This window comes from Meles meles, chromosome 11 (genome assembly GCF_922984935.1).
Source record: "Meles meles chromosome 11, mMelMel3.1 paternal haplotype, whole genome shotgun sequence".
NCBI classification, from domain to species: domain Eukaryota; kingdom Metazoa; phylum Chordata; class Mammalia; order Carnivora; family Mustelidae; genus Meles; species Meles meles.
Window position 1 is genome coordinate 27,375,977 of NC_060076.1, and position 12,426 is coordinate 27,388,402.

At 44.5% G+C, this 12,426-nt stretch overlaps 1 protein-coding gene across 5 annotated transcripts in view; it reads left to right on the forward strand.

The window, feature by feature from the left end:
- The window catches only part of ABCA1 (ATP binding cassette subfamily A member 1), a 130,338-nt gene that overhangs the window by 45,679 nt on the left and 72,233 nt on the right, over nucleotides 1-12,426 (forward strand). For all 5 annotated transcript variants that reach the window (XM_046022411.1, XM_046022415.1, XM_046022412.1 and 2 more), the window contains 2 exons: nucleotides 7,896-8,017; nucleotides 10,348-10,524. In XM_046022411.1, the coding sequence (XP_045878367.1) occupies nucleotides 7,896-8,017; nucleotides 10,348-10,524 (299 nt within the window). The remainder of the gene's footprint in view (nucleotides 1-7,895; nucleotides 8,018-10,347; nucleotides 10,525-12,426) is intronic.

Genomic DNA, 12,426 nt, shown 5'->3' on the forward strand with positions numbered 1-12,426 from the left:
GCTCTGTGACCTTGAGCAGGGTATTAACGCCTCTGGGTCTTTTTCCATATTTGAAAAATGGGACGACATTTCTCGTAAGCTTGTTTTTAGACATTCTAGAAAAAGAATACATATAACAAGTCTGATGCTCTGTAAATGCTAATCACCTTTCTCTGCCCACAAATCACACCTTTGTCTCTATTTTGATACATTTTATTTGTTTTGGAAGTAAGGGAAAGCTTAGTTATTTATACATTATATATATTAACAGTTATTCCTTAGTTCAGCCCTGGAAAGAATCCCCTCTCAGCCCTTACTTCATCGGAAACTCATCTTCCTTTCCTCTCCCTTATTCCCTAGATCTCTCGTGGTCCTAGGGCTAGTTACAATCCCAAGCCGCCTGGTGTTTGGAGTGTCTGGTTGCATTTACCAGCTCATCAGTGAGCACTGATGCCCCAAACTCCTTTCTTTCAGCTCTTTTTCTCTCATCTCTTTCTCTTTGATTCAGTCTTTCCTGTTCCTGGTCTCTGTGCTTCTTCGTACTTTTGGCTTCTTTCCTTCTCTTTGTTCTTTGCCTTTTCCAGGCATCTTTTCCCACCTTCCTGCCTCCCTGACCTTCACGAGGCATTCTCCATGCACAATGCTTTCAGCTCTTTGCTTACTTTGTCTAATGCTGGCTCTTCGTCTCTACCTCTCTCTCTCTTCAGGCCCAGAATTCATGTGGGCCGACGTGATGTCTGTTATCTTTCATCTCATGCTATCTTCATTTCCTGCTCGGCTTCTAAAGTCAGCCCAACTGCCTGTCACCTTCACTGCATCAGGAGTGCTCCTGGCCAGTGTGAACCCATCACCCTTTCCCCTTGGGGCCACTGTCTCCACTTGTTCTTTGGGGACCTGGTTGCTGTTTGGGTTCTTATCAGCTGACATTAGTCCTCATTCCAGTGGCTACCAACAGTCTGCTTTGCCCACTTCTCAGTAAGACATGGGTGTGCTACTGTCTCAATGGATGTCTCTCTCTACTCCCTGATTTTAATGATGTCTCACTGTGGAGTTGCAGACAGGGCTGGAGGCTCACAGGTCGACCCCCCTGATCCTTTCTCCATCTCCTCTTGGCAAGGACAGGGATCATGTCTTCATAGAGCATCTCGTTATTCCAGCCTTCAAGGAGCACTGAGAAATATTGCTCCTTTAAACCACAGTACTAGTGTTTTGGGTTCAGTAGCCAAAATTCAGCCTTGAATTAATGCAAGGTAACCCTATGTGTAAAATACTTTAAGGAATATGTGTTTCGTAGGGTTAGAGTACTTCTGTTGGTCTCAGGAGAAGACTCCAGCTTCCCTGGCACTTGCCGCAAAGGGTTCAGGGAGCGTAATCCTGAATATTCTGGTTTCTCTTGGGACCCCTTCATATAATTGTCATCCGTGACTTTGTCAACATTTGTTTTGAACTTGTTTAAAATAACCTGGGCTCCTAGTAAAGGTAAACCTCCATTTCTAGGAAAATGGAGGCTCAGAGAGCTTAGTGATCTCTCCAAGGCTACATGACTGGAAAATTCTAGAACTGTGGTTTGAACCAGGTTAGCTGGGCTCCAGAACCTGAGACTGTTTGGTTATGCCTAGGTATCCCCTCAGCAAGCCCTCACTGAAGAAATCTGCTGTGTTGGGAGCCCCAAACCCCAAAGCCAAGAGGTTCTGAGGCTGTATACACCCCAAGCTCCTGGCCCCCTCTCACCTGTCCTAAGGAGTCACCCAGGGAGCAGCCATTCACTCTGCCTCACTCTGCTGCCCAGAGCCCCCAGAGTCCCAGAGAAGCCCCAATCTTCCCAGAGAGGAGGGTCCAGCCATCTCAAGGAAGCTGAGGGTAGCTCTCCTTATAGAAGAAAGTAGAGCCCTAACATCAGGAAAAAAAAGAAAAAACCCTAACAACAAAAAACACCTGAGTGTGTTTGTTACTAGCCCTTGTGTAGCAGAGAAATGTTTTAAGGTTTTGTTTGCACAGCCGTACAAGCTTAGGCTGAGTAAAGCCACGAGTTAGAATCCAGCCTGGTCCCCTCCAAGCCTTTGCCCAATTGACAGGGCTAGGGCTGGGAGACCCTCCTGGGATCCTTTCAAGAAAAGTATCCGGGCATCCAAGGCCTTGAGATGCCTTGGATGCCGATGTGCTCACTTTCTACGTCTTTTTTTCCCTTCGCCTCCTCCACCCACTTCTCAAGCTGCTGATTGCTGTGGTTCTTTTTATGTTGAACAAAAGAGACTACAGGGATCTTGAAACTTGAGCTGGGGACTGGAGGGCACTGACCGAGAGTAACCCCAGCCGGCTCTGCAGAGGGCTTCCCTCCTCCGCCTTCCTGCTGGCCCTCCCTCCTCCTCTCGGGCCCTCCCCCTCCTTCCTGGTCCTCTGCTGGGCGGGAGAGGAGCAGAAGCCATGCTAAGTGGCTGAGAAAGCATCTTGCTGGGTGCGGGGCCTCTCCCCTGGCCACAGTGGAAGTGTTTCCTTAGCTTGGTCAGTGAGGCCTGGCCCAGAGGATTGGCAAGAAACTGAGGAATCTGCCCTGTTCTTGCTCAGCCCACAAACACACGTTTCACTTGTTTTGTTCTTTAGACTCCAAGATCCTGAATTGGTTTTTATTTTTTTCTTCTTCTTTCCTTTGCCCTACCTTCCTGCATGCAAGGCAAAGTGCCTGGGGAATAGAGAGGCCACCGTTTGCTCCTCCAGGTGTGACCAAGGAGGCTGAATTGCGAGGGTGGGGTATTTTGGTCCATATTGGAGAGATTGCATCAGGAAAGCTCTCTTGGCCGTTTGCTAGATAGTGACTCTGAGTCTTCTCTGTGGGCAGCAAGGACTCATGTTAAATTTACCAGTCCAGCTCCGTGATGACCGTGCTCTGTGACAAGCATCTACACCCTCTCAGTTTCCGGTGTAAACTCTTGAGGGTCATCAGGTCTTTCCCTCTGAAAGAGTGCTTTCCCATTCTTGATCTTGGTTTTCACAACAGCTTGTGAATGGTGTTGGCTGCATTTCACATCGGAGGACACTGAGGCCCAGAGAGATAAAGGAAAGGGGTAAAACAAGGTTCATGGCTCCACACTTAGGAAAGAGCAAAGCCAGGACTTGAATTCAGATCTTCTGGTGCCTCCTCTGGGCCGGGCAGTACTGTACTTTGAAATGACAAAGTCCTGGCCCTCGAGACATTAAAAAAAAAATAAAATTATTTATTTATCTGAGAGAGAGAGAGAGAGAGTGTGTGTGTGAGTCTGAGCAGGGGGAGCAGAGGGAGAGAGAGAATCTCAAGCAGCCTCCATGCTGAGCACGGAGCCCTACACAGGGCTCGATCTCATGACCCTGAGATCATGATCTGAGCCAAAACCAAGAGTCAGATGCTTAACCGACTCAGACACCCATGTGCCCCTCTTCTGGCAAGAAGCTGTGTGCCTTGACAAGGGTAGCTCCATCTGTGTGCTGTTTGAGGGAAGCAAAGGAGGCTATTAGAGCACAAAGGACAGCCACCTAACCCAGCTTGAGGGTGGGAAAGTCTGGGCAGGCTTCCTGGAGGAGATGACTCATGGACCAAGTCATTGAAAAAAAAGGGGGGGGGTTAGGTAGGAATTAGCTAGGCCAAAGGGAAGAAGGGCTGTTTCAGACATCTGACTTTCTCCATATTCTTGGCTTCTCCACTCATTTTCCTGCCAGCTATATAATAGAGGAAATGGAGACCAGAGGTACAAAGCCACCCCACTCTGGCCCCCACTATACTCCTTTGTCTTTCCTCGCCCATTTTACTCCCCAAATCTTAGATTTTGAGGAATCTTCTGTATGTTTATCTGCTTGTTGATTTATTTATTCGTTGAAGAACATTTATGGGCACCTAGTTTGAATATAGTACTACAACTACAGGGTGTCCTGGCTCTGTCATGCTGAGAGATCTCCCCAGCCACAACGTCAAGAGATTTTTGGTCCCTTGTCTTTTTCCAGAATTTGGCTTCAGCCGATTCCCCCCTCCCTCCAAGCACTTAGAGACAAGCCTCATCTTGGTCACTTGCATGTCCTGTCTTCCTCATTTCCTCCTCCTCCTTTACTGACGTGTTTCTTCATCTTGCTTATCAGTCTTGAAAGTTCCCTGAGGGCAAGAACTGTGTCCTTACCTTCTTATTACACTTCACTTTGGTACATTGGTCAAGTTTAGTGAAAGAAACCCTTCTCAACAGTCAAAAAATTATCACATTTTTTGGGCATGTACCATGAGCCAGTTTTTCACTATTCATGCTTTACCGACAACGATCTCCAATCTTCCCATCTTGGGAAGGTGGTGATACTGTTATCCTTACCTCTTAGGTGAGAAAAGTTGGTCTCAGGAAGGCAAATGCATTTCTCAAAGCCACAGCCAGTAAATGGCAGAGTCTAGCATCAAAGTTAGGTCTTCCTGGCCCCACATCCCTGATCTTTGTATCACTCCACTGTTTCTCAAACTCAGCTACAGTCACCTGGGAAGTTGTATAAAATTCTGATACCTGGGTATCAGCTCCGAAAGTTCTCATTTGATGTCGGGGGTTGTAGCCTGGCATTGGAGTTGTAACACTACCTATTCGAGTGTAACAAGATCCAAGGTTGAGAAGCAGTGCACTGCCCCACGTTGCCTTTCTCTGTCCATGCTGGCTGTAGCTGTTGGTGGTGGTATATGAATCTAGGTCCACGTGTGTGGTATGCACGTGACCAGAATGTACTTCTGGGTAGTCAGGGATCTTTGGCCCACCCTGCTGCTTCCCCACCCAGCGATCTCATCACCCTGTGCACATGCACTGCCAAGGGTTGTTGACTATTAGGTCGGCCTCTTGGTTCTTCTGTCTCACCCGGGGCGTCACTGATAGGCGGTTTGAGTTTGATCACACCCAGCTGTTCTCATCCTCAGAGCCTGTTGACATAGCAGAAGAGTCTTATAAACACACCGAGTCTACTTGCTGGTCTCAAGAGTGTTGCTCATGACCTCGACCCACTGCAAGTGCAGCCTGGGTTGTCCTCCCACATTTCAGCAATCCTACTGTGGAGCGAGGAGGCTGTCGTGAAGTTCCCGAGCACAGTGTGCACCTTTGGCTCCGGCTTTTCACACTCGGGAGGGATTTGTGGTCCCCGTGGCCGAGGACGGCCAACTTGTGTGTGTATTCTGTTCTGTCCAGGGCTCAGAGATGTCTTTATTTCACTCCTTATTTTACAGAGCACGGCAGTGGAGACACAGTTTGGGTGAAATGTCCTGGCGAATAAATCGATAGATCCCAGCTCTACTGACTCCCATTGTGTTGTTTTTCCCATTGTTCCACAATGGTCAGTGTCTGGCTTTTCATGCTAGGCTTCTCTTGAAGCCACCAGGTTTCCTACCTTCCTTCTTGAAAGCTATGGTTGGGGTAAACACCTGGCTGTTACTTTGTGTCCCTGGGAATTTAACATAGGGATCCTGTTAACTCCTGAGGTGTAGCCTGGGGATTGTCCTGATATCTCTGGGCCCTTCTTGGTCCTACTCAACTGAAAGAAAATCTGATACTGCTGAGATACTTCTCCAACCTTCCCAGGCCTGATCTCACCTGGTATTTATGATCTAGCCATCATTCTTTGTAATGACCAGTAATTCTTTGCCAGGCTTTGATCTGGACACAGGGATACAAAGATAAAACACATATCCTGGGGGCACCTGGCTGGCTTAGTCTGTAGAGTAGGTGGCTCTTGATCTCGGGGTTGTGAGTTCAAGCCCCATGTTGGTTCAGGCCGCATGCTGTTTGCTTAAAAACAAACCAACCAACCCATATACACATATTCTGTTTCTCAGAGGCATAGTCTAGTGGAGATAATGTGGAAATAAAAAAACATTCCTTAAAGTGTGGTCCCCAGACTCCCTGGATTAGGAATATAAGGAATGCTTATTAAAATGTAGATTCTTTTTTTTTTTTGTACTTTAAAAAAATTTTTAATTTTAGTTTTTCAGTGTTTCAAGATTCATTGTTTATGCACCACACCCAGTGCTCCATGTAATACGTGCCCTCCTTAATACCCACCACCAGGCTCACCCAATCCCCCACCCCCTTCCTTCCAAAACCCTCAGTTTGTTTCTCAGAGTCCACAGTCTGTCATGGTTCATTTCCCCCTCTGATTTCCCCCAATTCACTTTTCCTTTCCTTCTCATAATGTCCTTCCCCCACTCCCGAGCCACTATTTCAGAATCTCTGGGAATTGGGCCCAAGAAACCACATTTTAGTATGCCCCCTAAGTGAATCTGAGGTGCCCTGAGGTTTGGCGACTGTAGGAGTGAGTAAGAGTATAGTGCCCTATGTGATGGCCACCACCAGGCTGGCGTTCATGTGCAGGAGGACATCTTCTGAGGAGGGACACTGACTGGGCAAGGAAGAGCTTCTTGAAGATGTTGTGAGGAATACCAGGTGTTAGCATGTCAGGTGTAACCAGACAGTCATTTCTTTATAGGTGTGAATCATGCTTAACTTATCCTTTCTATTGCTCTAAATTATTCAACTTTGCTTGAGAACATGCCTGGATCTGGCAGCGAAGATAAGAGTCTGGTTGGGCATTTTTGCCCTCCTTCTGCTTTATCTATGCACATGACCCCCCTTCACCTCCAGGATGAATTCCTGTTCTCTTTAAGCCTCATACTGTAGCTAGCCCCATTTCAGATCAACCCTCTAGTTTGCTTCAGTTAAATGATTGGGTTTGTAAGGTTTGCCCCCTAGAGGTCTGTTAGTGCCTGGGTCTGTGGCTGCCTTTTGCAAATGAGCATTGCCTAGTCACATGGAAAGGGTGGACTGGTTTTCTCTTTATTGAAAGAAGTTGGGTTATTAAGAGGGTGGGGCAGAAGGAGAAGTGGACAGTCAAATGAAATAGAGCAGGGAAAATGGTAGCATTTCAGAGTTGAGGGGACTCCCACCTAACATTTGGTCAGAAACCTCTCATTTTGGAGAAGCTGAGGTTCAGAAAGTGGATATGAAATGCCCAAATGACACCACCAGCCACAGACTGCAACTCCAGGGACTAAAATTCTGGATTTCTGGCCCGTGCTCTTTCTGCTTCACTACACTGGACTGTACCTGGAGGGTTTATTTTTAAAGAGATTCTTTATGAAACCCTACAGCAATCGAGTCATTTAGTTGGGTTGATTTTTAAATATATGTTTGTGTTTTCTTAAAATCTAGCAGACCTGGGTTTTGGAGCTCTGTGTCATGTGTTCCACGGTTGAAATTAAAATGAGATCACATCTGTGAGAGTGCTTTGATATGCGTAACACTCTCCTCCAATGGTTCTCAAAGTGTGGGGCCCAGACCAGCAGCATCTGCATCACCTGGGAGTTCCTTGGAAATGTGATTCTCTGGCCTCATCCCAGGCTGGCTGATTCAGAAACTCTGGGGGTGGAGGCAGAAAATCTGTTTTAACAAGCCTTTGGATGACTCTGTTGTCCACTCGAGTTTGAGAACCACTGTTCTGCATCAAGAGGAAGATCAGCCTCCCGGGGCTTGTGGGACTAAGGCTTTAAGTAGCTCCGATGTTTAGCTGAGGTGGCATTTGGGAAACAGGAGTAGTAGGGTTAAGTTCACAAATCTCAGATGGGATGGGTGAGATCACTTAAAATGTTTGGCTTTTTCCTCGAAAAGAAGGAAAGACTGTGTGAGCATTCACACTGTTTGAGTCTAGGAGCGCACTCGGAGTTCGGTTCTATTAATCTACAGAAAGCATACTTTTCATCTCTCCCGTAGGGCAAAGCTCCCTGAATGTCATTTTTCTGTATGTTTCAGCCAGAAGCCTGTGGTTATCAACTGGTTTAAAACAAGACCATCAATATAAAGATGTTTTCTCCAAGTGCCTCATTGTCCTGACGTTTTTTTTTTTTAACTTATTAAATGAAAATAAAATATGTTTCCCAACAGGCTTGAAGCTTCAGGATTTCCTAGTGGACAATGAAACCTTCTCTGGATTTCTGAGTTACAACCTTTCTCAGCCAAGACCTACTGTGGACAAAATACTAATGGCCAACGTCAGTCTCCACAAGGTGAGCTGTGATGTTCAGCTTCCTTGGTGGAGCTGATGGAAGTTATATTGTTTAAGAGTGTCTGGAAAGAAATGAATTAGCCCCCCCCCAAAAAAAGAAATGAATTAGCCCCTGTTTTGGTTATGGTGCTGAAGGAGGTTATTAGCTCAAGTTCAGCTTACCCATTTTTACTTCTCAGGTTGGCATTGCCAAACCATTCAGAGAGTGGAATGTGCAACCTGGGGTCGTAGACCAGCTGGTTGAAATAAATTGATTTCCTGCCTGTCAGCTGGCATTTGTTGATAACTTCCCCCTAGAAAGGGGGGAGGTGAATTTAAGTTAAGAGGAATTAAGCATTTTAAAACAATTTTCACAATTCTCAGACCATAACCAGAGTTGAGGATTATTGAACAGAGCAGCTGTCTATAAAATCTAAGACAGGAGATTTAAAAAACTTAATGTTTCCTTTAAGGATGAATAAGAAAATTATATAAGGAGAAAAAAATTGTTTTTCCCTTAATTTGTAAAACCAGGAAGTAATATTGGTGTTTATATAGAATTTTAATCATAGATTCTTAGAAAACTTCCTTTGGCATAATTAAATATCATAGAGCTCCTGTGCAGTGAGTAACAGACCCAAGTTGTATGGTTATCGATTTTCTGAGAAGCTTCCCAAGTTTATTCTTTGGCAGAAAAGGGCCCTGCTTCTTTACCCTCTCTCACATCTACACACTAGCTTATCTTTGCTTATCTTTTTTTTTTTTTTAATTTCAGCGTAACAGAATTCATTGTTTATGCACCACATCCAGTGCTCCATGCAATAGGTACCCTCCATAATATCCACCACCTGGCTCCCCCAACCTCACCCCCCACCCCCCGCCCCTTCAAAACCCTCAGGTTGATTTTTAGAGTCCATGGTCTGTCTGTCATGGTTCATCTCCCCTTCCAATTTCCCTCAACTCCCTTCTCCTCACACTAGCTTATCTTTACAGTAAGCAGAAGTAGTGGAAATGTTTATGCCTGAAAATAAGATCTTTGCTTTACATGATGTAGAATTTTTAAAATTAGAAAAATGTGCTTACTGCTTTGCCCTTATGAAACTAGGAAAATATGCCTTGTATTTACCAGTTGTATGGTCGGGAGATGGGCCAAAGACAGCAGGCTTATGAAAACAGTTGCATTTAGCACAATTTCCATTTCTCCCTGCCAATTTTGTATCTGCTACATCAGATTAGTTTAAAATGAGGGGCATCCTCAGTGTGGAGGTTGTCCTCGCATGGTTTTAGGGTCTCTCTGTAGTCCATGCTCTCAGACCCAGATACCGAAGGTAGGCTAACAGCAAGGACTACTTGGGGAAAGGAGTAAAACTGAAGGGCACTTGCATGTCTGGTAGTAGGTGAAAACTTCATGGAAACCATGGCGGGCCCAATGCTCTGCAGTGTTAGAAAGCTACACAGGCCTGGAGCGGCTTTGGTCCATCACTCACACTAGGTTGTACTGTAAGGAGGTCAAGCCACACCAATTTAAACTAACAGGGGGAGGTAGTAATGGAGTAATGCAGAATCTGTATCATCCGTTCATTCACAGGTATTTACTGTCGATAATGTTTCAGTATTCTGAACTCAAAGTGAGTAAGAAAAGCCTCTTTTCTTACTGAATTTGCTGTCTCATGGGCGGGAAGGACCATGTATGAAGAGGTGCCATCCATTATTCCCGGGAAAGCTAATTAAGTAGACAAAATATGGCCAAGGGAAGGCTCTCTAGGGGGTCTGGTATAATGAACGCATAAGAATGATTTACAGTTAGCCTTTGATGAGGCCTTTTCATGAGAGGCTTGGCTTTCTCATACTCTGCTCTGGGGCAGATAAAATGAAGAGTTCCAAATTCTAAAATTGCTTCAACATAGTTTTCCGCATCTGTGAAATATCTATCCCTGTAAGTAAATAGTATGGATGCTTTTCCCCCCATAATTCAGCCCAACCCTAGTTTAACATATCACAAGTTCCAAAATAATGAGAATGTTTTTTTCTAATAAAATAATTAAAATGGTTTCAGGAGTTTAGACTTTCAATTCCTATTTCCTGAATCATGTGTCCCATTCTTTTGAGAAAAAGAGTTGGACTCAGGATTTCCCTTCATAAGGACAAGAGTGTGGGAGATGATGAGTCAAATACAATATTCAGATTTTAGGTTTCCTGTCAAATTGTGCCTTGATACATTCCAAAGGTCCGTAAAGAGATCTGATGCATCGCGCTATTGCGACGGTGTCCATTCTTCAAAGCTGTATTGACCCTGCCTCCTGTCTTTGTAACCCGGTTTTGCTTGTCTTTCTTTGCATAAAACGCTTCCAGGTATTTTTGCAAGGCTACCAGTTACATCTGACCGATCTGTGCAGTGAATCAGAATTGGAGGAGGTGATTCAACTTGGTGAGCAAGAACTTTCCAAGCTTTGCAGCTTGCCAAGGGAGACACTAGATGAAGTAGAGCAAGTGCTTCGTTCCAACATGGACATCCTGAAGCCCATCCTGGTGAGTAGGCCTGCCTCGTGGAGAAGCTTCAAACACTCGTGCTTTTGGAATGTGAACATTTTCCCTGGATAACGTAACTTTGTTTTTTTGTAGAAACATAGGGCTGGCTAGGAGTTTGAGAGTTGATTTAGCTCAGTGGTATCCTGTTCTTTTAAACCTCTGGGTCTTTTCCCAAAGGGTTAAAGGGGGATTGAGTCTAAGCGTAATGTCCTTTTTGACTGTTTCAGAGAAGACCTATTTTTTTGTCTTTTTTTTAATATTTAAAATATTTAAATACTTAATTTTTTAAAAAAGATTTTATTTATTTATTTGACAGAGATCACAAATAGGCAGAGAAGCAGGCAGAGAGAGAGAGGAGGAGGCAGGCTCCCCGCTGAGCAGAGAGCCTGATGCGGGGCTCGATCTCAGGACCTTGGGATCATGACCTGAGCTGAAGGCAGAGGCTTTAACCCACTGAGCCACCCAGGCACCCCTAAATATTTAATTTTTTAAATATTAAATTTTTAAATATTAAATTTTTAAATATAGGGTTGAGTATAGTTCCAGAATGGGTATATTTCTTTGGATTTTCTGAGAGCTCCAGTTGACATACCTCTCCAACAACAGCAGTTAGCTTCGGTGTTCTGGTCTCCTTCTTACCAGATAGCACTCTGATTTCAGTAGGTTCGCTTAAAACCAGGGAAAGACCCTGGTTGTGTCTTTCCACAGAAGAAGGATATGCCTGGAAAGAGATGTTCCTCATTATAATAAAAAGAAATCAGAAACCTTTGGGACTTTGTGGAGCATGATTTCTTTCTAGAGAGATTCATTGTCCCAGGTGTATTAAGAATGTCCCGTTTTTGGATGTTGTGCCTGGATGATGCCCTAGAAAGCGATGTTGGAAACATCTCCTGCCATTTATACACTAGTGACCATCAAGAAGTTCTTGTACCCTACTTGACTCTGTGATGGTGCAGCTTCTGCCTGAGATGAAGGTAGTAGGAGAACTCTGTGAGTTCTTGGGATTTTCTGTGGCAGGGTTGATGGTGATCCAGTCTGTATAAAAGGGCTTAGGCCTAGTGCCCAAGATTGTTTTTGTTTTATTCTAGAAGTAGCATTTTCTGTTTCAGTTAAAAAAAAATACTGAGTTGTTTTGTTTAGTGGTCTGTGATTCTATTGGTTAGTGTTTCTCTGGTATATATAATTTATATATAATTTCAAATAAGGTCTGTATTTCTGAATGGGGATAAGGTTTGCAGTTCCAGAAGATTGGTCCAAGTGGCTACCTGAGCTCACTGATGTAGACATATGCAGCCTGTTGGCACTTTTTGCGTTGTGTGACATAGAGGGCCTAAGGTTATTAGAAATGGTAGACCATTTCCTTGTACAGTTTTAGTTATTTTTGCTTTATTTCTCTATAAGACAGAAATGTCCATCTTTTCAGCCAGAATGATGCAAATTTTGGAAGTAGGGGTGCTTTTAGAAGACATAATAATTTATATTGATGTCCATTCATTGTTTCATTTCTGTTTAATTAATAACCACTTACTGTGTGCACAACCCAGAAAATCCCTCCACTCATATAATGTATGGATTGCACTCCCAAGTAGAGTGACAGTGTAGCCTTCATGATCTGATGTTCAGCAGCTTAGGTTTCAGCCTGATGATCACTCCCCCCTGGTTGGGAGGGTTAACATGACACTGTATGTGGAAACGCACCATCAAAACTGTCAGCTACATCGCAGCCTATCTTGCTGTGGTTACGCCTTGTAGATCAGGTGGTTCACAACTGGGTATTAAGGTGGCTACCATATGCTTTTTGCACATTTCTTAGGCACAGAGAGCATCTCTGGTTCTGCTCCTGTCTATCTGCTGTTGTGAGATCTCTCTCTCCATAAAGTCAGAAAATGAGGCTCTTCAATT